The 27,924-nt window shown below is 36.5% G+C and overlaps 1 protein-coding gene across 1 annotated transcript in view; it reads left to right on the top strand.

The window, feature by feature from the left end:
* Positions 1 to 27,924, top strand: part of LOC123548496 (leucine-rich repeat and coiled-coil domain-containing protein 1-like) — a 373,147-nt gene that overhangs the window by 43,194 nt on the left and 302,029 nt on the right. The window contains exons 4-5 of the mRNA XM_045335795.2: positions 1,519 to 1,620; positions 3,948 to 4,006. Of these exons, the coding sequence (XP_045191730.2) occupies positions 1,519 to 1,620; positions 3,948 to 4,006 (161 nt within the window). The remainder of the gene's footprint in view (positions 1 to 1,518; positions 1,621 to 3,947; positions 4,007 to 27,924) is intronic.

Genomic DNA, 27,924 nt, shown 5'->3' with positions numbered 1-27,924 from the left:
CAGTTCTTATCTAATGCTCATCAGACTTGGTCACAATGTTTTAGCATATCATAATATTTTATGACCAGCTTGATACCTGCACACACTTTTGAGTTATGGTCCTTTACATGAATTGCATGAAATTGTGAACATTGACACTATCCACTTAACACTTGGGCAAATCATTGCAAATATTCTCAAAAGTTGGAATATTTGTAGGCGTATTGATTTGGCCATTTCCATAGCAAACTGGATAGACCTTTTTGCATTTGACTTATGACCCTTGAATTAGTCAGACTTAAGAAAATTGACAACAAGTCTGCTGAATCAGTAGAGAGCTTTAAATATTCAAAATATTGTGACAGTTTGGATTTCTTGTTTATGTCTAAAAAGTGTAGCAGATAATTTAAGTTCCATATATCTGTATTCATACCCTCTCTGATTTTTAGCTCGACTTTTCGAAGAAAAAGTAGAGCTATTGCACTCGCCCCGGCGTTGGCGTCGGTGTCGCCGTTGGTTAAAGTTTTTGATAAAGTCAAATATCTCTGTTACTATCAAAGCTATTGACTTGAAACTTAAAATAGGTATTTACTATCAACATCTACACCAGGACAAACAATCCCCATAACTCTATTTTGAATTTTGACAGAATTATGCCCCTTTTTAACTTAGAAATTTTGGCTAAAGTTTTTGATAAAGTCAAATATCTCTGTTACTATCAAAGCTATTGACTTGAAACTTAAAATACTTATTTACTATCAAAGTCTACACCAGGAGAAAAATCCCCATAACTCTGATTTGAATTTTGACAGAATTATGCCCCTTTTTAACATAGAATTTTTTTAAAATAAATTGATAAAGTCAAATATCTCTTTTACTATTAAAGCTTTTTATTTGAAACTCAAAATAGTTGTTTACAATCAAAGTCTACACCAGGAGACACAATTCCCATAACTCTGGTTTGAATTTTGACAGAATTATGCCCCTTTTTAACTTAGAATTTTTTGTTAAAAGTCAAATATTTCTGTTATTATTAAAGCTTTTGACTTGAAACTCTAAATAGTTATTTACTATCAAAGTCTACACCAGGAGACACAATTCCCATAACTCTGATTATAGTTTTGACAGAGTTATGTCCCTTTTTAACTTGGAATTTTTTTACTGGCAAAGCTCTAATTCCAGAGTCAAGCACTGAGAAAAGTTGAGCGCGCTGCCTTATGGACAGCTCTTGTATGCTTAACCTTTAGCCGGCTGATGGCAAGTGATTCTGCCTTTTCGACCAGTGCAGACCAAGATCAGCCTGTAGGTCCATGCTTGCTGAATGTGGACTGCACTGTTTGCTTTTCAGTCAGTAAATTTTCAGTGAACACCCCTTTTAAAATACGTGATGCTGCTTAAATGAAAGACGGGCATGTACATTTTAAAAATTTGAAAAAAGTATATGAGCATAACCAGTAGTGAGTTGTTACTGCAGCAGATACACAATATCATAGTTTGTTCCCTTATACTGTACGTCTAATAAGTGATCTCTTTCTATAGGTTATGAACAAGAACTGATGTCAAATCTACCTCAGCTTTATTATCTGGACGGGAGGGACCGGTTGGGAAATCTGCAGTCCAAAAGTGATACAAATGCTCCAGGTACGTGTTGTTACTTTGCCAAAAATAGAAAGGTTACAATTTTGCCTTTATACGGTGTGTATTGAGACATTATATATGAGCCTCACCATGAGAAAACCAACATAATGCATTTGAGACAAGCATGGACCCAGACCAGCCTGCGCATCCGTGCAGTCTGGTCAGGATCCATGCTGTTCGCTTTCAAAGCCTGTTGCAATTAGAGAAACTGTAAGCGAACAGCATGGATCCTGACCAGACAGCGCCAATGTGCAGGCTGATCTGGATCCATGCTGGTCGCAAATGCACTATGTTGGTTTTCTCATGGCACGGCTCGTATTTCATGAAGTGGTTTTAAACTTCAGAGCATTGAGGTTTTTCATTAAATTAAGAACTATACTGACAAATTGGAAGTCTAATTTTGTAGTTCAAAAATATATACATTATGTATAGGGAGGTACTCTCTTAATTTATGATAAATTTTCAGTATACACAGCTGTATTTTAAAATAAGGGAGCATACAGGTTTATTTTTATGCCCCCACTTTGGTGGGGGGGAGCATATAGATTTGCTCTTGTCCGTCCTTCCGTCCGTCCGTCCTTCCGAGAATGTTGTGTCGCGCCTAGCTCCAAAAGTATTTGATGTAGAGTCACAAAACTTTACAGGAATGTTGGTCAGCATGTGTAGTTGTGCACCTAGGGTTTCGCGTCTGGATTCATTCAGTCGTGTAGGAGTTATGGCCCCTGACTTTGTAAAAATTGGTCATTTAAGTGTTGTGTCGCGCTTAGCTCCAAAAGTATTTGACGTAGAGTCATAAATCTTTACAAGAATGCTGGTCAGCATGTGTAGTTGTTCACCTGGGGTTTCGCGTCTGGATTCATTCAGTCGTGTAGGAGTTATGGCCCCTGACTAAGTAAAAGAATTGGTCATTTTAATGTTGTGTCGCGCCTAGCTCCAAAAGTATTTGACGTAGAGTCATAAAACTTTACAAGAATGTTGGTCAGGATGTGTAGTTGTGCACCTGGGGTTTCATGTCCAGATTCATTCAGTCATGTAGGAGTTATGGCCCCTGACAGTAAAAAAATTGGTCATTTTAATGTTGTGACGCGCGTAGCTCCAAAAGTATTTGACCTAGAGTCACCAAAGTTTACAGGAATGTTGGTCAGCATGTGCAGTTGTGCACCTGGGGTTTCGCGTCCGGATTCATTTAGTTATGTAGGAGTTATGGCCCCTGACTTAGTTAAAAATTGGTCATTTTAATGTTGTGTCGCGCGTAGCTCTAAAAGTATTTGACCTAGAGTCACCAAAGTTTAAAGAAATTGGTCAGCATGTGCAGTTGTGCACCTGGGGTTTCGCATCCGGATTCATTCAGTATTGTAGGATTTATGGCCCCTGACCTAGGAAAAAATTTGTGTCCTTTGTCATGTAGTGGGGGCATCTGTGTCCCATGGACACATTTCTAGTTTTAAATGAGATACAACACAGTTATAACTAGGTTGGAAATTTTTATGTTAAAACCCATTTTGGGACTGACATGCTTCTGTTGTGCTACGCTTCTGCAGTATCTTGTTTCAGCTGTAGTCATTAAAGTCTAATACCTTGTTATACCCCCACAAAGTGTTTTGGGGGTGATGAGGTTTATAGGAGAGAGCTTGGCGGCCGGTCGGTTTGACGGTCGGTCGGTCGGTCAGTCCGTTGGTTTTCATGGTTTCCAGATGATAACTCATGAAAGGCTTGACAGATTTAAATAAATTTTGGTACACAGGTGTAACATCATGAAATACAGGTCAAGTTCGACTTTGAGATCAGTAGGTCAAAGGTCAATGTCACAGTGACTCGGAACAATTAAACAGTTTCCGGATGATAACTTGAGAACGCTTGGGTCTAGGATCATAAATTTTTGTACACAGGTGTAACATGATAAAATACAGGTCAAGTTTGACTTTGAGGCTAGTAGGTCAAAGGTCAAGGTCACAAAATCACGAAACAGTTAAACGATTTCCGGATGATAACTTGAGAACACTTGGGAGGTTGATAATGACCAGCAGATGACCTTTATGCATTTTGAGGTCAGTAAATTGAAGGTCAAGCAAGTTCAGCTTTGACATTGACTTAGTTCTGTGACAAGGCCATATTGTGGGGGTATAATTCGTCACTCCTGTGACAACGCTAGTTTTGGATTGTTCCTCGCAATTCTTGAGCATGTGTACATATTGTAGGTAATTATCATAACAATGAAAAATGTGCAATTGTATACCCAGCTGTTGAACTGTGGCTCTTCTGAAAATGCTTCAAGTTTTATAGAGCACTTACAGACATAATCATTAAATTTGCTTTGATTGATGTTTTAGGGTTAGATGAATTTTTGGATTATCTACTATCCAGTGGAGCAGATTCTGATACTTTTAAGGTAAGGAACACCTGAAATAGAATTGCTACTTGTACTGTTTAAGGTAAGGAACACCTGAAATAGAATTGCTACTTGTACTGTTTAAGGTAAGGAACACCTGAAATAGAATTGCTGCTTGTACTGTTTAAGGTAAGAAACACCTGACAGAGGTGTGGAAATCTCAGTATTTTTCACTTGGCCACGGACAAGTGGGAGATAAAAATCCACTTGCCCATAGTCAAATTTCATTTGTCCGGATTTTCAGCAAAGCCTGCATTAAACTGCCAATTATTCCTTATTTCCGGCAAGTGTTTTTATGATCTACAGGTAAAACCAAAAGCAAACGTAATACAGTGTATTACTGTAACTGACAAAAAAAAGCTATGAATACTTTTGCCTGACTACATGGCTGAAGTCACATCCGCAAGGCTGGGGAACATTCAACAAATTCAATACAATAAAAATGCCATACCAAAACTTTGCCCGTAGCCTCTTGAAATGATCTTACTCGTTTAGCATCGTACCTGTGATTTCTCTGTGTTTTGTTTTAACCCGACATTGACTCCCGTTTTTGTCAGCGAATGAATTTATCCAAAGGTTTTTGGAAGAATTGTTATGTTTCTGGTTTCTATTTGTAAAGTTACCGTTTGCAAAATCACGCGAAACCGACACCAAGATCCAGCCAGAATGCGGAAAAAGATGATAGATTTATACGCAAGTGCATGGGTTTTCCAAAACTTCAACAATTGAGAGGGCCTCTGTGGGTAAAACATGGATTTCGTAGAAAAGAATATTTTTTCACCTCCATAAACTTGTTTTTTTGCATAATTTATACCTGAAAATGTATGCTTGTCCGCGTACAAACAGTATGAAAAAATGCACTTGTCCGCCAACAAAAAGTCCCGAGTCGGACAAGTCGGACATAGGAATTCCACACCCCTGCCTGAAATAGAATTGTTACATGTACTGTTAAAGGTAAGGAATGCCTGAAATAGAATTGCTACAGGTACTGTATAAGGTAAGGAACACCTGAAGTAGAATTGCTACAGGTACTGTATAAGGTAAAGAACACCTGAAGTAGAATTGTTACTTACAGGTACTGTTTAAGGTAAGGAACACCTATGGTTTCTATCTAACTAACTTTCATAGTTACACTTTACTGATAAGGAACATCTAAAGCAGGGCTTCAATTAAGAGTTTAGTGATATTAGTGATATGGATCCTTTCAGTGCATAGTGGTACAAAGTAGTCCAATTTTAAGTGCATTTTTTGCAAATTTCAAGATATATTTTTCAAAGACATTATTTGGAGCTCTGCCTAAATAGATACATTTAAGGTATGGAATACCTGAAGGTGGATCTGTTAATAGATACATTTAAGGTATGGAATACCTAAAAGTAGATCTGTTAATAGATACATTTAAGGTATGGAATACCTAAAGGTAGATCTGTTACTGTAACACTTTGGTAAGAAACTTGTTAAAAATGTATTTAAGATAAGGAACTCCTCTTGGTATAATTGCAACAGATACACTTTTGGTAGATTTGCCAGGCAGCAAACTAAATTTACATACTATATATATGAAAAACATGTCGTAAGTGAATAAATTGTTCTTGTGACATGACATTCTTAATGTAACATAACTTGCATTAGAATATAAATTCCAAAAAAAATGGCATGTCATATTGAGAATGAAATTTTGAATGTAATGTCACACTTAGAATTTCATGTCACATTTAGAGTGGCATGTTGTTAAGAATGTAGTTAACCAGTATAAACATCATTTAGCCACTTTGAAGTTAGAAGTTGTCATCTAGGTGCATTAACAATTGGAAATATTTTTACTGGGGCTATAATACCCTCCATAATGTTCATTTTAAAGTGTGTTTTGAATTTCAATATCTGACACTCAGTCTGATGCTTAAGGGTGTCATAAATTTGTAGATAATAGTAATGGAAATATGACTTTGCTTTTGTATCTTAATTCGCTTCATTAATTCAAAAAGGCACCAAGTGCTAATAATTAACGAAAGTTATGGTACCTTTTTGCATTAAATGGAATTCCTATAGTTTTTCTATGCGCATCTTTCTGCACAGCAGATTCTATCTATGGAAAATTGAATTGAAGTCAACATTTGATGAAACATGTGACAGAAAATCTTAAATATGAGGAATCTTGTATAAAATAACATTTTCCAATTATAAGTTTTATCAGTATTCAAATGTTGATACTGGTTTATGATGTGTTGACATGCATCATGCCTGACATGTATCATGCAACTTGCCATTTGTGGCTGTGTTTTGACAGCGCATTTTAGTACAAAGACAGTATTGTTCATATAATGTTAGTCAATTAACTTTGTATTGATAGGACAGTATCTCCTTTTAGATCATTTAGTATTCTATTATAGAAGGGATATAGAATTTTTTTAAAGTAATCTAGCAGATATAATCAATTTGGTCAGGTTCAGGCCATTATTTCGTCCGAATAGGTGTTGTATTCAAGCGGACCTAACATACATTTTAGCCTGGTGACCCATACATTTTTGGCCACTTTTTTGTTCACAATACAATTATCTTTACACAAGGAAAACAGGAAAAAAATCTATGAAATAGTTTTTTCAAAATTTAAAAAGATATTCTTTACTATGAGTATTTTTCATTGAACAAACTTCACAAAAGTGAATATGAAACAAGATTTTTGTTTCATTTGTACCCATCACTGTAATGATATAGTATTACAAATATGACTATGATATGAAATAAATATATAATAAAATCTGTAAAAAGAATAAACCATATTGTGCTGTCTTGATTCATGTTTTTTTTTGGTATTTATAAAAAAAGCAGAAAATTATGAAAATGTTAAAAAACGCTAGGAATTTCAGCAACAGTGGATATGTTAAAACAACTTTTCACAAAAACAAGCCTGGTGACACATTGTTTATATTTGTTCATTGTTTTCAGCACAAATTTTCCTATCATATAATTATGTGAATTTGAAAAAAATCTATGAAAGGAAAAAAACTATAGGAATTCTCTTTAATGAAACATATAATGATTTATGTTTGGGTGACCTGTTGAAATGCCTGTTTATAAAATACTGTTATACAAGGGGTGTATTTGGCACCATATAACCTATACTGTGTTGGTGCACCAAAAACCCAAATAAAAAAAGAATGAAAGTAATGCTGCTGGGTCTGTATTTTGCAAATTATATTCATTTTGAATTCCTGTTTATTTTGACTAGTACTTTCATATTTTGAGTGTAATGGCAATTAGACATTCAGAGAAGCAGAGAAAAAAATATTTCATGCAAAAGAGGTCGTGTTGTAGGATTTTTAGCTTACCTGGGCACAAAGTGCTCAAGGTTAGTTATTATGTTGTCTGTTGCCATGCTTTGTGGTGTTAATATTTTACTGTTGAAACTGGGCAGAGGTATCAATTTATCCAATCCTAATGTAACATGGTCAGAATGTTTGCTTGAAAAAAAATTTGGACAAGACTGAAACTGGGACATCTAGACACTTAATCAAAGGCCATAAGAGCCGTGCCAGGAGAAAATCAACATAGTGGCTTTGCGACCAGCATGGATCCATGCAGTCTGGTCAAGATCCATGCTGTTCGCTTTCAAAGCCTATTGCAGTTAGAGAAACCATTAGCGAACAGCATGGATTCTGACCAGACTGCGTGGATGTGCAGGCTGGTCTGGATCCATGCTGGTCGCAAAGTCACTATGTTGGTTTTCTCATGGTGCGGCTCATATTTTCATTGGTCAATGTGTAACCTGTATTGTGTTTTGGATTGTCAGGCCAAAGATGTAGATCACTGTCTTTGGGAATTCATATGCTTTGAAATATCAGTAATTTACACCTGGCCTACATCTTTCAAACTTTCAAGGATTGTTGCCTGTGGTCTGTAGATGTTAGATAACATGTTGTTTTTGTCGAGCCTGCTTGTGGAAGCGAAGATATAGTTGTCCAAATGGCTGTTCGGTGTTTGTGCGTCCGTGCATGCGTCCATTTGTGCGTCCATCCAGATTTGTTTGTCCGGACCATAACTTTGACATGTAAGGAGCAATCTTGTTTATATTTGGCATTAATGATAACCCCAGTGAGACGGAGTGTCATGCACAAACCCCAGGTTTCAAACTCAAAGGTCAAGGTCACAGTCTGAGGTCAATGGTCATGTCAGATCTTGTCCGACCCGTAACTTTGACATGCATTGAGGAATCTTGTTTATATTTGGCATGAATGTTTAACTCAGTGAAACGAACTCTATTTCAAAGGTCAAGGTCACAGTTAGGGGTCAAAGGGAGGGCTCGACATGTTGCATCTAGTTAGTAACATAGGCCAACAATAAATGTCACATTGACCTTGGTGCCTGAGACATTTCGTATTAATACCTAGTATTAATAACTGCAGAATAATTGTACCTACAGCAGTTGACTAAAATGATAGTGTTATCTAAGTTGGTTTTTGCTGGTTCTGGGCTCAAAAGGTCAAAGGTCTTGGTCACCACGGTATTGAGGCAAATCGTGGCATACCCACTGTCAGCAGGCAACCATGGGGTGGGAACAGCATATTACAGCTATTGTTTAAGCTGTAGTTTATTCATGTAACTTATGTTAGTTCACAAAATTTAATCTGACAGCAGATGTTTTAAGATTCTGTCTTTATTAAATCATTGTCGATTTTTCCCTGAAGTCTATCAGATAAACTGCTTAATCTATTGACCAAATTGAAATCTACATCAGAATGCTCTCATTCAATTAGAGATGAACATTTTTCCGAAGTTAATTATTTGAAATGGCCTACAGAATGATGTATCTTTTCCTTCTTTGGTGAAGAGTATGTAAATGAATAAGGTAGCAGGGTACACTTTCGAATTTTGGCCCCCGTCAATATTTGTTATAAAGAGAACATCGTGATTTTGGATGTCTGTAAATTAAGGTGAGAGATAATGATTATTAATTCTTTAGAAAATTTATACAGCCGATACACGTAAAATTCTGATGTCAGTTGGAAAACCTAACTGCTGGTAGCTTTGTATGATCAATGAGACACCATTTCGCGGAAAAATTCAATTCACGGAAGGGTTCTGTGCTTGTTGATTGATACTCATGAACATTTTCGTTATTTTCTGAAAAAACGAGCTGGATGGGCCCCCATTCCGTTTATGTCCTGACGTTCAGTAAGGACTATTAAATTAAGAAATGCAATAAAATTGGACAGTGTTCTTGCAGCGGGATCATTGTAGACTGTCCAAAAGGTGCAAAATTGATGATTTTGGCACGCTATTTTTCATGGATGATGTAAACCTTTCGCTTTGATAACTTTCTTTATTCTTGTTTGAGAATCCTGATCTTGCCATTAATTAAAAGCACAAAACATGCACGCAATTTATAAGATAGCCACCCAAATTTTGCTCATAGGGGAAGTGCAATATTGCGACTCGCTACATGTAAGACCGTCCGTGCCCAAAATTTTCGCATCTAAGTGTACCTTGCTACCTTATGGAAAATCTGCCAAAATTAAATTTTGAAAGAACTCTTAAATTTGTGCGGTTTCAAATAGTTTAGAACCTCTTCTTCGATATTCTAAACTTTCTGGGCACTTAAAACGCTACCTGACGGCACAGCAGCTCAAAAATGTTACGGTGAGGACACATAAAAGCATAAAAGTCAATATACACGCATACGATTTTTTTGGATTCTAGCTCCAGAAACAAGGTTCTGGTACAGTAAAAACATCATTTTTATCGTTATTAACCCACACAGCGCATATTTGGCCCACCAGCTATGCAGTTCGTCAATCAGGGGGATGGTCGGACAGTGGGGACCCCATGAAATAAGAAAATAAGGGGTGGAGACATTTTATTTTCGCAAAATGGTGCAGAATTGCGCTTATATCATTCCTAATGACAAAATACGTTAAATAATGTCAGAAAATGGTAAAAACGGATGTATTGTACGTTCTTTGTCTCGTAGCGATGATTTGTAAATTTTGGCTAAATTTGTGCATTAGGGGTGGGCAAGTTTAGAGTCTCTCAAACAGACTTCTTTTCATGCTACTGAAAACATATTTATTTGGTTGAATTGGCGAAAGACATATAAAAGTTCAGAACAAGTAAAACCCTCTTCTGTTCATTAACTGAAAAATCTTAAGGTAGCAGGGTACACTTTCGAATTTTGGCCCCTGTCAATATTTGTTATAAAGAGAACATCGTGATTTTGGATGTCTGTAAATTAAGGTGAGAGATCATGATTATTAATTCTTTAGAAAATTTATACAGCCGATACACGTAAAATTCTGATGTCAGTTGGAAAACTAACTGCTGGTAGCTTTGTATGATCAATGAGACACCATTTCGCGGAAAAATTCAATTCACGGAAGGGTTCTGTGCTTGTTGATTGATACTCATGAACATTTTCGTTATTTTCTGAAAAAACGAGCTGGATGGGCCCCCATTCCGTTTATGTCCTGACGTTCAGTAAGGACTATTAAATTAAGAAATGCAATAAAATTGGACAGTGTTCTTGCAGCGGGATCATTGTAGACTGTCCAAAAGGTGCAAAATTGATGATTTTGGCACGCTATTTTTCATGGATGATGTAAACCTTTCGCTTTGATAACTTTCTTTATTCTTGTTTGAGAATCCTGATCTTGCCATTAATTAAAAGCACAAAACATGCACGCAATTTATAAGATAGCCACCCAAATTTTGCTCATAGGGGAAGTGCAATATTGCGACTCGCTACATGTAAGACCGTCCGTGCCCAAAATTTTCGCATCTAAGTGTACCTTGCTACCTAAACAGTATTGCTGGTACTTTTTTCCCTCTATTGTGAAGAGTAATTAAGGTAGTTCTGCATGTAAGATTAACTGGAAGTGATGGCATATCATTTATTTGGAAAGCCTAGAAGAAATGCTTGGTATCTGTTATATGGGTGGCATAAATGTTGCTGGGAATTTATTATTCATTGTATTAAGTGTGGAACTGTCAGTGCTACTGTCTTTTAACCCTTACCCTGCTAAATTTCTAAAGTGGACTGGTCCATCATTCAGTTTGGGCAGTACCACTTATTATTTAAAGGGGTGTTCACTGAAAATTTACTGACTGAATAGCGAATAGTGCAGACCATGATTGTACTGCACGGTAATGATGTAATAGCATTTGATAATAAAGAATAAACAAAAAAGGGGCTATATAAAGAATCCAGTTGCCAGATTTGGCAAATTGTGAAAAGTTAAGAACATGGATCTATACATTTTACCTGGCCATACCCTTGAAAATAAGTAAACCTACAACTGTGGAAGGTTTTTATTAAAGTGTCATGGAAAATGCGACTTTCCCTCAGAAGTCTAATGAGAAAATTGACTGGAGGATCAGTATTTTTAATCCCCTGCCATGGGTGGTGGAGGGTTATAGGAATGGTTTCCATTAGTCCTTCTGTAACATTTTGTGTCTGCTCTTTATCTCCTAAATCCCTTGAAGGATTTTCATGAAACTTGGGTCAAATGATCACCTCATCAAGATGATGTGCAGAACTAATGAGTCAGCCATGTCAGCTCAAGGTCAGGGTCACAAATCCAGGTCAAAAATTTAAGCCTTCCATTTCCTAAACCCCTTGAAGGATTTTAATGAAACTTGGGTGTAATGATCTCCTCATCAAGACGATTTGCAGAACTCATGAGTCAGCCATGTCTGCTCAATGTCAAGGTCACAACTCCAGGTTAAAGATTTGAGTCTTTCATTTCCTAAACCCTTTGAAGGATTTTAATGAAACTTGGGTGTAATGATCACCTCATCAAGATGATGTGCAGAACTCATGAGTCAGCCATGTCTGCTCAATGTCAAGGTGGCAGCGCAAGGTCAAAGGTTTGAATCTTCCATTTTGTGTCTGCTCTGTATCTCCAAAACCCCTTGAAGGATTCTAATATGACTTGGCTGTAATATTTCCCTTATCAAGACGATATGCAGAACTCAAGATTCACCCATGCCAGCTCAAGGTCAAGGTCACAACTCAAATGTTTATTGCTTCCACCCAAAACTATCAACCCTTTCACTATCCATAACGTTACAGTGGCAGGGGATATAGCTGTCTTTCAGACTGCCTTGTCAAATTTGTTTTACACAATCTTATCTTTTTTATTGGCTGAATTTCTTTCAGATTCAGTGATGCCTAAAAGGATATGGTTTAATAAAATTCTACATAATACAATAATGTTTGTTTCTGATATACAGAGCTACCAAAATAGTGTATAGAAATCTTGGTATTTTTGTTGTCATTCAATTTTTAGCTCGACTTTTCGAAGAAAATGTAGAGCTATTGCACTCACCCCAGCGTTACAACAGAGCTATTGACTTGAAACTTAAAGTAGCTATTTACTGTCACAGTCTACACCAGGAGAAACAATGCCCAACTCTGATTGAATTTTGACAGGTTTATGCCCATTTTTAACTTAGAATTTTTTGGTTAAAGTTTTTGATAAAGTCAAATATCTCTGTTACTCTCAAAGCTTTTGACTTGAAACTTGAAACAGTTATTTACTATCAAAGTCTACACCAGGAGAAACAATTCCCATAACTCTGGTTTGAATTTTGACAGAGTTATGCCCCTTTTTAACTTAGATTTTTTTGGTTAAAGTTTTATATAATGTCCATTATCTCTGTTACTTTCAAAGGTATTGACTTGAAACTTAGAATAGTTATTTACTATCATAAGAAACAATGCCCATAACTCTGATTTGAATTTTGACAGAGTTATGCCCCTTTTACTGGCAAAGCTCTAATTCAGAGTCAAGCACTGAGAAAAGTTGAGAGTGCTGTTTTACGGACAACTCTTGTTTTATGTGATAATCATATGGCTAGTTGTTTTCTACAGACTTTAAAGGCTACCAATGTCAAGTTGATCAATTCTTCAGTTTTAAGTAGTCTACCAGCCAGATGTATCTGTGATCATGTTTGTTAAAGCAATCCAAATCTGCAAAATGTTATTACATTTAATACTGTCAGCGTGACTTTCCAACAAAACTAAGTTTATTAGTAGATATATTCAAACGCAAAGGAACTTCTGCAAATAAAAAGCAGTGTTAATTAAGCCATGTCCCAGTTGTTCAAAACTTATGTTTAATTAACAAACGTTTAACTCATTGTTAGTTAAATTGTTGTTACTTCATTAGCTAGCAAGTCCTTAAATTTTCAGTTGTTAAAACTTCCATTAGTTAACGAGTCATTAAATCTCTTAATAACTTAAAAATTTAGCGAATCATTAAATATTTTAATAACTCTTTTAACAACTCATTGAAAATTTAAGAAGGCATTATATCCCATCATACACAACATCTGCACTTTCTCTTAGAGCATTGAAAAAATACAGTAACACCAAGAACTGACCTGTTATGTAGCACCTCATATGAGCCGCATCATGAGAAAACCAACATAGTGGCTTTGCAACCAGCATGGATCCACACCAGCCTGTGCATCCGCGCAGTCTGGTCAGGATCCATGCTGTTCGCTAACAGTTTCTCTAATTCAATAGGCTTTGAAAGCGAACAGCATGGATCCTGACCAGACTGCGTGGATGCGCAGGCTGGTCTGGATCCATGCTGGTCGCAAAGCCACTATGTTGGTTTTCTGATGGCATGGCTCATATATTGTTACCACACTCCACTTATTGACTGTTTTTCTATTTTTAAACCGGCTATTTCGCATGCTTGTAATGGACGCAGTCCTTCTTTCTTCCCTTGAAATAAATCATGTGCTTTAACTGAGGACAGCAAATTAAGTTTATTTTGTTTTAGTATACAATGTAAGACAAGTCAGCACTATTTTAAGTACCAGTAGTATTCATTTTTGTTGTATAAATTTCTGAACAAATGAACTGTTCAACAGAATAGTTTAGTATACTGTTTTACGAAAAGTTAACATCACATTGAATAATGAATAATAAAATCCTTGCAGAAAGAAAATGAAGTAAGGAAGTGAGAAGATGCATGTTATTTTTTTACCTGTCTGAGCTATTGTGATGAATCATCATCTGGTATCCTTCCTTTGTCCATCCATCCACACTTTTCTTCAAACAACATCTACTTTGAAACCATGTGGTGAAAATTGATGAAACTTGGCTTGGATGTTCTTTGGGTGGTTTTCTTCTGAAATTATTCAAACTATTCAGCTTGGTTGTAGATAGGGGCTGCCAGAGCTGAAAAATAGAAAAATCATAGTTGTACACAAATGTTCCTTATGTTACCTTCTACCAAGATTGTTCAGGTTACTCAGAGTCGTCAAAAAACATGGCCGCCAGAGGGTGTGGTCACTTTTCCCAATATTTATAAATCTTGACTTTAAAATAATTTGATACAAATGGTCCTTGTGTGACCCTCTTGCAAGATTGTTCAAATTATTCCGATTTGTCAAAAAACATGGCCTCCAGAGGGTATGGTCACTTTTCCCTATATGTATACAGCGTAACTCAAGTGAGCTTGCACTTTAGACAGTATTATGGTTCTGACATAGGCCTACAGTGTTATTAACTGTATATATATTTAGATGCAAGGCAATCAATATTCTACAAATGATTTTTAGCTCATCTGATTTTTGTTAAAAAAAATGATGAGTTATTGTCATCAGTTGAGCGGTTGTCGGCGTCAGCGTCGGCGTCTGCGTCGGCGTTGCCTGGTTAAGTTTTATGTTTAGGTCAGCTTTTCTCCTAAACTATCAAAGCTATTGCTTTGAAACTTGGAATACTTGTTCACCATCATAAGCTGACCCTGTATAGCAAGAAACATAACTCCATCTTGCTTTTTGCAAGATTTATGGCCCCTTTTGTACTTAGAAAATATCAGATTTCTTGGTTAAGTTTTATGTTTAGGTCAACTTTTCTCCTAAACTATCAAAGCTGTTGCTTTGAAACTTGGAATACTTGTTCACCATCATAAGCAGACCCTGTACATCAAGAAACATAACTCCATCCTGCTTTTTGCAAGATTTATTGCCCCTTTTGGACTTAGAAAATCAGTTTTCTTGGTTAAGTTTTATGTTTAGGTCAGCTTTTATCCTAAACTATCGAAGCTATTGCTTTAAGACTTGCAACACTTGTTCACCATCATAAGTTGACCCTGTACAGCAAGAAACATAACTCCATCCTGCTTTTTGCAAGATTTATGGCCCCTTTTGGACTTAGAAAGTATCAGATTTCTTGGTTAAGTTTTATGTTTAGGTCAACTTTTTCTCTTAAACTATCAAAGCTATTGCTTTTAAACTTGCAACACTTGTTGACCATCATAAGCTGACCCTGTACAGCAAGCAACATAACTCCATCCTGCTTTTTGCAATAATTATTGCCCCTTTTGGACTTAGAAAATCATTTTCTTGGTTGAGTATTATGTTTACGTCAACTTTCCTCATAAACTATCAAAGCTATTGCTTTAAAACTTGCAACAGTTTTTCACCATCATAAGTGGACACTAAACATCAAGAAACATAACTCTGTCCTGCTTTTTGCAAGAATGATGGCCCTTTTTAGACTTAGAAAATCATGGGTAGGACAATATTTCTATTACACAAAAAAAATCAGATGAGCGCCAGCACCGGCAAGGCGGAGCTCTTGTTAAAAGTACAAATTGGTGAACCAGACTTGAGCATAACAGTTCAAGTCTGCTATGAATGCTCTTAATAGAAACAGGAACCAGGTACCAGGTAAGTATGTCACAGTTCAAGTCCCAAGTATGAATGGTCATAATGCAGAACCAGGTACCAGGTAAGTATGTCACAGTTCAAGTCCCAAGTATGAATGGTCGTAATGCAGAACCAGGTACCAGGTAAGTATGTCACAGTTCAAGTCCCAAGTATGAATGGTCATAATGCAGAACCAGGTACCAGGTAAGTATGTCACAGTTCAAGTCCCAAGTATGAATGGTCGTAATACAGAACCAGGTACCAGGTAAGTATGTCACAGTTCAAGTCCCAAGTATGAATGGTCATAATGCAGAACCAGGTACCAGGTAAGTATGTCACAGTTCAAGTTCCAAGTATGAATGGTGGTAATACAGAACCAGGTACCAGGTAAGTATGTCACAGTTCAAGTCCCAAGTATGAATGGTCATAATACAGAACCAGGTACCAGGTAAGTATGTCACAGTTCAAGTCCCAAGTATGAATGGTCATAATGCAGAACCAGGTACCAGGTAAGTATGTCACAGTTTAAGTCCCCAGTATGAATAGTCGTAATGCAGAACCAGGTACAAGGTAAGTATGTCACAGTTCAAGTCCCCAGTATGAATGGTCGTAATGCAGAGCCAGGTACCAGATAAGTATGTCACAGTTCAAGTCCCAAGTATGAAGAATGGTCGTAATACAGAACCAGGTACCAGGTAAGTATGTCACAGTTCAAGTCCCCAGTATGAATGGTCGTAATGCAGAACCAGGTACCAGGTAAGTATGTCACAGTTCAAGTCCCAAGTATGAATGGTCGTAATACAGAACCAGGTACCAGGTAAGTATGTCACAGTTCAAGTCCCCAGTATGAATGGTCGTAATGCAGAACCAGGTACCAGGTAAGTATGTCACAGTTCAAGTCCCCAGTATGAATGGTCGTAATGCAGAACCAGGTACCAGGTAAGTATGTCACAGGTCAAGTCCCCAGTATGAATGGTCGTAATGCAGAACCAGGTACCAGGTAAGTATGTCACAGTTCAAGTCCCCAGTATGAATGGTCGTAATGCAGAACCAGGTACCAGGTAAGTATGTCACATTTCAAGTCCCCAGTATGAATGGTCGTAATGCAGAACCAGGTACCAGGTAAGTATGTCACAGTTCAAGTCCCCAGTATGAATGGTCGTAATACAGAACCAGGTACCAGGTAAGTATGTCACAGTTCAAGTCCCCAGTATGAATGGTCGTAATGCAGAACCAGGTACCAGGTAAGTATGTCACAGGTCAAGTCCCCAGTATGAATGGTCGTAATGCAGAAAAGAGTTTAATTAGAGTGTCACAGTTTGAGTCCCCTATGAATGGTCATTATAGGAACAGAAACTAGGTAAGAGTGTCACAGATTAAATCCCCTATGAATGGTTATAATAGAAACAGAAACCAGATTAGAGTGTCACAGTTTAAGTCCCCTATGAATGGTCATTAAAGGAACAGAAAGGAGAGTATTTAGAGTGTCACAGTTTGACATAAATGGTTGTCATAGGAACAGAAACCAGGTTAGAGTTTTAAAGTTTGAGTTCCTTATAAATGCTTGTTATAGAAGCAGGCAACATGTTAGGGTGTAACAGTTCAAGTCCCCTAAGAGTGGTTGTTACAGAAACAGGAACCACGTTATTAGCTCACCTGTCACAAAGTGACAAGGTGAGCTTTTGTGATCGCGCGGTGTCCGTCGTCCGTTGTCCGTCCGTGCGTCTGTAAACTTTTGCTTGTGACCACTCTAGAGGTCACATTTTTTTGCGGGATCTTTATGAAAGTTGGTCAGAATGTTCATCTTGATGATATCTAGGTCAAGTTCGAAACTGGGTCACGTGCCATTAAAAACTAGGTCAGTAGGTCTAAAAATAGAAAAACCTTGTGACCTCTCTAGAGGCCATATATTTCACAAGATCTTCATGAAAATTGGTCAGAATGTTCACCTTGATGATATCTAAGTCAAGTTCGAAACTGGGTCATGGCCGTCAAAAACTAGGTCAGTAGGTCTAAAAATAGAAAAACCTTGTGACCTCTATAGAGGCCATATATTTCACAAGATCTTCATGAAAATTGGTCAGAATGTTCACCTTGATGATATCTAGGTCAAGTACGAAAGTGGGTCACGTGCCTTCAAAAACTAGGTCAGTAGGTCAAATAATAGAAAAACCTTGTGACCTCTCTAAAGGCCATATTTTTAGCTCACCTGAGCAATGCTCAGGTGAGTTTTTCTGATCGCTCAATGTCCGGCGTCCGGCGTCTGTCAACATTTAGCTTGTGTGTGCGATAGAGGCTGTATTTTTCAATTAATCTTCATGAATATTAGTCAGAATGATAACCTTGATGAAATCTAGGCCGAGTTTGAAAATGGGTCATCTCGGGTCAAAAACTAGGTCACTAGGTCAAATCAAAGAAAAACCTTGTGTATGCGATAGAGGCTGTATTTTTCAATTGATCTTCATGAATATTGGTCAGAATGATTGCCTTGATGAAATCTAGGATGAGTTCGAAAATGGGTCATCTCGGGTCAAAAACTAGGTCACTAGGTCAAATCAAAGAAAAACCTTGTGTATGCGATAGAGGCTGTATTTTTCAATTATTCTTCATGAATATTGGTCAGAATGATAGCCTTGATGAAATCTAGGCCGAGTTCAAAAATGGGTCATCTCGGGTCAAAAACTAGGTCACTAGGTCAAATCAAAGAAAAACCTTGTGTATGCGATAGAGGCTGTATTTTTCAATTGATCTTCATGAATTTTGGTCAGAATGATTGCCTTGATGAAATCTAGGCCGAGTTCGAAAATGGGTCATCTCGGGTCAAAAACTAGGTCACTAGATCAAATCAAAGAAAAACCTTTTGTATGCGATAGAGGCGGTATTTTTCAATTGATCTTCATGAATTTTGGTCAGAATGATTACCTTGATGAAATCTAGGCCGAGTTCGAAAATGGGTCATCTGGGATTAAAAACTAGGTCACTAGATCAAATCAAGGAAAAACCTTGTGTATGCGATAGAGGCGGTATTTTTCAATTGATCTTCATGAATTTTGGTCAGAATGATTACCTTGATGAAATCTAGGCCGAGTTCGAAAATGGGTCATCTGGGATTAAAAACTAGGTCACTAGATCAAATCAAGGAAAAACCTTGTGTATGCGATAGAGGCGGTATTTTTCAATTGATCTTCATGAATTTTGGTCAGAATGATTACCTTGATGAAATCTAGGCCGAGTTTGAAAATGGGTCATCTGGGGTAAAAAACTAGGTCACTAGGTCAAATCGAAGAAAAACATTGTGTATGCAATAGAGGATGTAGTTTTCAATTAATCTTCATGAAATTTGGTCAGAGTGATTGCCTTGATGAAATCTAGGTCGAGTTTGAATATGGGTTATCTGAGGTCAAAAACTAGGTCACTAGGTCAAATTAAAGAAAAATCTTGTGTATGCGATAGACTGTTTTTTTCAATTGATTTTTATGAAATTTGGTCAGGATGATTGCCTTAATGAAATCTAGATCGAATTTGAATATGGGTCATCTGAGGTCAAAAACTAGGTCACTTGGTCAAATCAAAGAAAAAACTTGTATATGTGATAGAGGCTGTATGTTTCAATTGATCTTCATGAATTTTGGTCAGAATGATTGCCTTGATAAAATCTAGGTCGAGTTTGAACATGGGTCATCTAGGGTCAAAAACTAGGTCATATCATAATCTAAGAAAATGCTTGTTTTATCACAAGAGACCAATTTTTTGGTCCAATCTTAATGAAAATTGGTCAGAATATTGATTTTGTTTCCATGAAATCACTAGGTCAAACATGTTTTACACTGTTATGGTGTGTTTCTTAGGTGAGCGACCTAGGGCCATCTTGGCCCTCTTGTTCATGGGACCTGTATGAAAGTTGGTCTGAATGTTCATCTTGATGATATCTAGGTCAAGTTCGAAACTGGGTCACGTGCCATTAAAAACTAGGTCAGTAGGTCTAAAAATAGAAAAACCTTGTGACCTTTCTAGAGGCCCTATATTTCATGAGATCTTAATGAAAATTGGTCAGAATGTTCACCTTGATGATATCTAGGTCAGGTTCGAAATTGGGTCACGTGCCATCAAAAACTAGGTCAGTAGATCAAATAATAGAAAAACCTTGTGACCTCTCTAGAGACCATATTTTTTATGAGATCTTCATGAAAGTTGGTCTGAATGTTCGTCTTGAAGATATCTAGGTCAAGTTCGAAAGTTGGTCACATGCCATCAAAAACTAGGTCAGTAGGTCAAATAATAGAAAAACCTTGTGACCTCTCTAAAGGCCATATTTTTCATGGGATCTGTATGAAATTTGGTCAGAATTTTCATCTTGATGATATCTAGATCAAGTTCGAAACAGGGTCATGGGCGGTCAAAAACTAGGTCAGTAGGTCTAAAAATAGAAAAACCTTGTGACCTCTCTAGAGGACAGACTTGTGAATGGATCTCCATAAAATTTGGTCAGAATGTTCATCTTGATGATATCTAGGTCAAGATCGAAAGTGGGTCATGTGCCTTCAAAAAGTAGGTCAGTAGGTCAAATAATGAAAAAACGTTGTGACCTCTCTAGAGGCCATATTTTTCATGGGATCTGTATGAAAGTTGGTCTGAATGTTAATCTTGATGATATATAGGTCAAGTTGGAAACTGGGTCAACTGCGATCAAAAACTAGGTCAGTAGGTCTTGAAATAGAAAAACCTTGTGACCTCTCTAGAGGCCATACCCTTGAATGGATCTTCATGAAAATTGGTCAGAATGTTCACCTTGATGATAACTAGGTCCGTTTAGAAACTGGGTCACGTGCCTTAAAAAACTAGGTCAGTAGGTCAAATAATAAAAAAACATTGTGACCTCTCTAGAGGCTATACTTTTCATGGGATCTGTATGAAAGTTGGTCTGAATATTCATCTTGATGATATCTAGGTCAAATTTGAAACTGGATCAACTGCGGTCAAAAACTAGGTCAGTAGGTCTAAAATTAGAAAAATCTTTTGACCTCTCTAGAGGCCATATTTTTCAATGTATCTTCATGAAAATTGATCTGAATGTTCACCTTGATGATATCTAGATCAATTTTGAAACTGGGTCACGTGGGGTCAAAAACTAGGCCAGTAGGTCTAAAAATAGAAAAACCTTGTGACCTCTCTAGAGGCCATATTTTTCATGAGATCTTCATGAAAATTAGTGAGAATGTTTACCTTGATGATATCTAGATAAATTTCAAAACAGGGTTACATACCTTCGAAAACTAGGTCAATAGGTCAAATAATAGAAAAACCTTGTGACCTCTCTAGAGACCATATTTTTCAATGGATCTTCATGAAAATTGGATAGAATTTTTATCTTGATAATATCTAGGTCAAGTTCAAAACTTGGTCACATGAGCTCAAAAACTAGGTCACTATGTCAAATAGTAGAAAGTGATGTCATACTCAAAACTGGGTCATGTGGGAAGAGGTAAGCGATTCAGGACCATCATGGTCCTCTTGTATTTGAATGTTACTGTTCAAATCCCCTGCTAATGCTAGTTATAGAAACAGTAGACACATCAGTGTATCACAGTTCAAGTCCCCAATGAATGCTAGTTACAGAGACATATACCATTTTAGAGTGTCACAGTTAAAGGACTCCATGAATGGTTCTTATAGGAACTTACAGCAATCTGATTACAATGTCACAGTTCAGGTGCCCTGTGAATGCTCGTTATAGAAACAAGCACCAGATTATGAACAGATCCCAAACCAGAGTGTCATGGTTCAAGTGCTCTATGAATGTTAAAAGGAACCAGATTAGAATGTTGCAGTTCAAGTTCCATATGTGAATGGTCATTACAGATCAGAATATCACATTATAAGTCCCCTATGAATGCTTGTTATAGAATTAGGAATCAGATTGGACAGTTTCAGTCTCCTATATGTGGTAACAGAAACAGGTACCAGGTTAGAGTGTCACAGTTCAAGTCAACTATAGGTGGTCATTATAGGAGCAGGAACCAGAATAATGTCACAGATTGAGTTAATGGGTCTTTATGGCTGAATGGTTGAGGTTACTGGGATCTAATAACTTGCCTGTTACCGCTGTGGGTTAAAAATCTTGCTTAGAATATATAGAATTCTTTCATGTGAGGAAGCCGTCTGGCTGGCTTTCAAAAGGTCACTGGTTTTACCTGGATGCCTGCTTGTACCTGTTATAATACCTTGATGGGCACCTGTGGTCTTGTTGCACCATAAAAAAGATGGAAGATTGCCATATGACCTACAGTTGTGTTTTTCTGCTGTTAAACCCAACTATTCATAATGAAAAAAAATGTATGAAAGAAACTGTAGTCAATTAGAATAAAGCAGGAAAAATCCTGATGAAATGACGTCAGGAAGTAATGCTAGTCATTGCATGTCACTATTCATTATAGGCTTACCAAGATTCCTCTTTTGTCATTCCTGGTGGGAGCTTAACCTTTTGTCAGTGATAAATTGTGAAGATAACCTTAGGTACAAGGATATACAAGTATATCATGGTATTTTGTTCTGTTCTGTGATATTTTTCTGATTAAGTGTACAGAACTTGATCATACTTTGACTAGAAAGTAGTCATCTTTTTTAAGTTTTGCAGCACAGTATTAGCAACACATAATAAACCTAAACATAGAGTTACAGAAGCTGACTCAGAGCTCACCTTTTCTGGCGTCAAAAATTGATAGCATTCAGCCAAGTGGATTACCTATCATCTCGTATTGCTAAAATGAAATGTGAAGTTAGAAAGCATTTGTTCTAACAATTTTTGATAAAATTGCTTTCACGGTAAACATTTGTGATGGTGATGCAGCTGCAATGTCAAAATGGTGACAACAAAAGTTGTATCTTTTTAAAAATGTGTCCGGAATTAAATGTTAGCACAAATCTATCTTATTCTTGTTTGGTTTATATTCTTAGAATAGCCGAATAATTTAAATTAATTTACTTAAAAGGATGTCCATAAAACACCTTACTCCTAAGTTCAAACCTTGTTGTAAATAGTCTTCATGAAACGGGCCCCAGACTAGTAAAATATCATGATATTATTGTGTACACAGAACTGTGTCATCAAAGTAAAAAAATATATATATCTTATAAACTACTTAATAATATGTAAATAAAAGTTGAGAAATATTTTTAAAATATTTGAATACTGTTCCTGTATTAATTAAAAGGATTTTTATTTGTCTTTTGCACCTCTGTGTGAATATCCCTTTTTTTTTATAGAGAAATGCTATCCTGTATCTCTAATGGAATACTGTACTTTATTAGGAATTCACTGAATTCAAGCCACTTAGATGAAATTAGAAGACACGCACACTACCACACTACGGGAAAGTACATTACCAATATACTGGTTATCTATGGATAGCACCATTAGTAATATTAACTCCATTAACTTTTGTGGGGTTTATCATTTTAATAAAGGAGAATAGTTATTAGCTTTTTGTCCTATTTGAAAAGAACTGGTAATTTATCGTTTTTGAACCTAAAATTGATTAGAAATCTTCAATTTTACTGGTGGTTTTTTTCTTTGATTTCTTCCTTAGCACGCACCTGAACATTTTTTCTTTGTTTTTTTTTTTCATTAGTTCACCTGTCACTTAAACAAATCAGTTAACAGCAGAAAAATAGTTCTCACATATTTTTATAGGGATCTGCACTAAATTTTCACAAAATATTTTCTATAGAAAGTAGCATAAATGAAAAATATGTAATGTTTTTCTCAATTAACCATAAATTTCTTGTCCATCTTTCAATTTGGACAGTACCATTAACTGTTAAAAGGAGTGCTTACCAAAAAGATACTGACTGAATAGCGAACAGTGCAGGTCATAATCAGACTGCACGGATGTGCAGGCTGATCATGATCTACACTGTATGGTCGCAAAGGCAGAATAAGTCATGTTTAGCATGATAAGGTTAAAACTATTGTATGTCTGGTATTTTAAGTTATGACAAGTTAAAAAAATTATTTTGTTGATAAAATGCAAGAACAAAGTTTTAACAGGGTATATTTCATTAATTATTCAATTTAGGCTTATTTTTATCAATGACACCTTGAAATATAATATTTGATCAGAATATTGTCTCTTTCTCTGCTGTGAACTTATTTGCTGGCTGTGGAGCTGTTAATTAGTACCAAAATTTTACGGGCAGGTGCATCTAAATGAGGGAGTATATAGTATGCATGAAGGCACTTTTTTAAGCAGTTTTTTCCTGTGCATTACAAGCATTCAGAGCCCACCTGCTTAGCTCAATAGGGAGAGCGCATATCTATGGATCAGGGGTCGTAAGTTTGATTCCTTGGTGAGGTGCATGTTCTCTGTGAATACTTGATAAGAGACATTGTGTCTGAAATCATTTGTCCTCCACCTCTTATTCATATGGGGAAGTTGGCAGTTACTTATGGAGAACAAGTTTCTACAGAATCCAGGAACACGGCAGCTGTTAAATAACTGAAATATTGTTGAAAAATGGTGTTAAACCCAAAACAAAACAACAGGTATTCAGATTTTTTCTTCAGAATTTTTTATAAAGCCATGTTTTTTTAAAAACAATGCTTGTTTTCCTGAAATAATTAGTCCTTTGGAGTTCATATTTGAAAATGAAATTAAGAATAATTATAAAACCAGTAACAATGTTCATTATCTGGAGTCTCATGCTGTTTCTCTGTCAGCAGGGACCACTTTTAATTTCCTGGAACTTTAAAAAGATTTTCAAATTGCTTTTTCTTAAAATCTGTTACATAATAGGATTTTAAATCTTTTAGGAGAATATTTTGCAATCATCTGTGTCCTGAATGGTGTGTTCACTTTACAGAGTAATTATTTGTTTCATGTAATTGGGCTCTTTGCCTTTTCCAAGCAATATTTCTGTAACACAATGGCATTCAGTAGGTCTAATGACTGTTAGTGGATTCTAAACCAGGAATCAGACTTTTGACATGCACATTGTCTAGCCACTTTTTGTGGATTCTGTACCAGTATTCAGACTTCTGATGTTACCACTATCTAGCTACTGTATGTAGATTCTGCATTAGTATTCTAGATCCTGCACCAGTTTTTAGGCTGTTGATCTGACATACACATTGTCTAACCACTGTTATAGATTATGCAGCAGTATTCTGGATCCTGCACCAGCATTTAGGCTGTTGACCTTACCATTGTAAGTGGATTCTGCACCAGTATTATAATTCTGCACCAGTTTTCAGGCTGTTGACCTAACCACTGTTATAGGGTTCTGCAAGAGTAATCAGACTTTGATGTAAATAGTGTCTAGCCATTTTAAGTGGATTCTGTACTAGTATTCAGACTTTTGAGCTAACTACTATTAATGGAATAGCCAGTGTTAGTGGATTCTACACCAGTATTCAGACTTCTGATCTTACCACTGTTAGTGGATTCTGTACCAGTATTCAGACTTTTGATCTTACCACTTTTAGTGGATTCTGTACCAGTATTCAGACTTTTTATCTTACCACTGTTAGTGGATTCTGCACCAGTAAGCAGACAGGGTTTCAGAAATTCCCATGTCCGGAGCCAGGTAGCTGTCAGAAAGTTTTGTCCGGTCACTTGATTTTTTTCACAGCGTGCCTGCGAAGCTGCCTTGAAACTCAATAATTATATACTCACTCGAGGCATTAATTACCTTACCACCTTTTGACACAATCCGCAAACAATTATCCTTTAATTGTACCTGGAGGCAAATGTTTACAAAAATAAATGCACACAAGATTTAAGACCGAAGTTGCTGATCCATAGTGTTCAGAACAGTATGCAAACCAGTCTTAAAATTATGTACTCAAAGCACTGTTAGTTGATTTAGACTAGCCACTAGACTGATAATCAAAAAATTGTCACAAAATTGTTCTTTTATTTCATGTGTTAGTAACAAATGCAAGTCTATTTAGAGATGATTGTAATATAATCACTAATCAGTCTAGTATCATCTGAAATGATATTGGACATATGATATAGACTGGCTATATTCACAATTTTGAAAATAAAAATTAAAAAATATATATCATAATCTAGGAGCTAGTCTAAGTTGATTCTGCGCCAGTTTTCTGATTTTTGATGTAACCATTGTTTTTTTAGTTCAACGTTTTGAAGAAAAAGTAGAGCTATATTGCACTTGCCCCATCCTTGGCATCGCCGTTTGTTAAAGTTGTTGATTATGTCAGATATCTCTGTTACTATCAAAGCTCTTAAAATGGTTATTTACTATCAAAGTCTACACCGGGAGAAACAATTCCAATAACTCTGACTTGAAGTTTGACATAGTTATGCCCTTTTTAACTTAGATTTTTTTGGTTAAAGTTTTTGATAAAATCAAATATCTCTATTACTATTAAAGCTATTGACTTGAAACTTAAAATAGTTATTTACTATCAAAGTCTACACGAGGAGAAACAATCCTGATTACTCTGTTTAGATTTTGACAGAGGTATGCCCCTTTATAACTTTTGGTTAAAGTTTTATGAAATTTTTACTGGCAAAGCTCTAATTCAGAGTTGAACACTGAGAAAAGTCGAGCGTGCTGGACAGCTCTTGTATCTCTTCTAACAATTTTGTTTAATTTTTATACGCCCGTTTGAAAAACGGGACGTATTATGGGAACGCCCCTGGCGGGCGGGCGGGCGGGTGGGCGGGTGGGCGGCGTCCACAGACCTTGTCCGGAGCATATCTTCTACATGCATGAAGAAACAGCATGAGACTCCAGATAATGAACATTGTTACTGGTTTTATAATTATTCTTAATTTCATTTTCAAATATGAACTCCAAAGGACTAATTATTTCAGGAAAACAAGCATTGTTTTTAAAAAAACATGGCTTTATAAAAAATTCTGAAGAAAAAATCTGAATACCTGTTGTTTTGTTTTGGGTTTAACACCATTTTTCAACAATATTTCAGTTATTTAACAGCTGCAGTGTTCCTGGATTCTGTAGAAACTTGTTCTCCATAAGTAACTGCCAACTTCCCCATATGAATAAGAGGTGGAGGACAAATGATTTCAGACACAATGTCTCTTATCAAGTATTCACAGAGAACATGCACCTCACCAAGGAATCAAACTTACGACCCCTGATCCATAGATATGCGCTCTCCCTATTGAGCTAAGCAGGTGGGCTCTGAATGCTTGTAATGCACAGGAAAAAACTGCTTAAAAAAGTGCCTTCATGCATACTATATACTCCCTCATTTAGATGCACCTGCCCGTAAAATTTTGGTACTAATTAACAGCTCCACAGCCAGCAAATAAGTTCACAGCAGAGAAAGAGACAATATTCTGATCAAATATTATATTTCAAGGTGTCATTGATAAAAATAAGCCTAAATTGAATAATTAATGAAATATACCCTGTTAAAACTTTGTTCTTGCATTTTATCAACAAAATAATTTTTTTAACTTGTCATAACTTAAAATACCAGACATACAATAGTTTTAACCTTATCATGCAAGAATGAAAACTTTGTCCGGAGCATTTCTTCTTCATGCATAGAGGGATTTTGATATAACTTGGCACAAATGTTCACCACCATGAGGCGGAGTGTCATGCGCAAGAACCAGGTCTCTAGGTCTAAGGTCAAGGTCACACTTAGAGGTCAAAGGATACAAGAATGAAAACCTTGTCCGGAGCATTTCTTCTTCATGCATAGAGGGATTTTGATATAACTTGGCACAAATGTTCACCACCACAAGACGTAGTGTCATGCGCAAGAACCAGGTCCCTAGGTCTAAGGTCAAGGTCACACTTAGAGGCCAAAGGTCAGATACAAGAATGACTTTGTCCGAAGCATTTCTTCTTCATGCATAGAGGGATTTTGATGTAACTTGACACAACTATACACCATCATGAGACGAAGTGTCATGCGCAGTTCCCTTCTTTAGAATTACTTCCCTTTGTTGTTACTATAAATAGCTTATATTGTAACTTTTTCATTACTAGTCGTAGGGAAAAATCGAGACCACTTTTCTGTAGTACAACATGCATGCTACATCCAATTTTGAGGTGTATTTTGACCAGTCTCTACCTGGTAAAGATTTTTGTGTGGACTTACAATTTTTTTTTTGATTTTTTTTTTTTTTTTTTTTTTTTTTTTTTAAGATTAACTTCCCTTAGTTGTTACTATAAATAACTTATATTGTAACTTTTTTATAATTGACCGTAGGGAAAAACCAAGACCACTTTTCTGTGGTACAACATAGATGTTA

This window comes from Mercenaria mercenaria, chromosome 6 (assembly GCF_021730395.1).
Source record: "Mercenaria mercenaria strain notata chromosome 6, MADL_Memer_1, whole genome shotgun sequence".
NCBI classification, from domain to species: Eukaryota; Metazoa; Mollusca; class Bivalvia; order Venerida; family Veneridae; genus Mercenaria; species Mercenaria mercenaria.
Note: the sequence above shows the minus strand (reverse complement) of the source record. Positions and strands in the feature narration are given on the sequence as shown.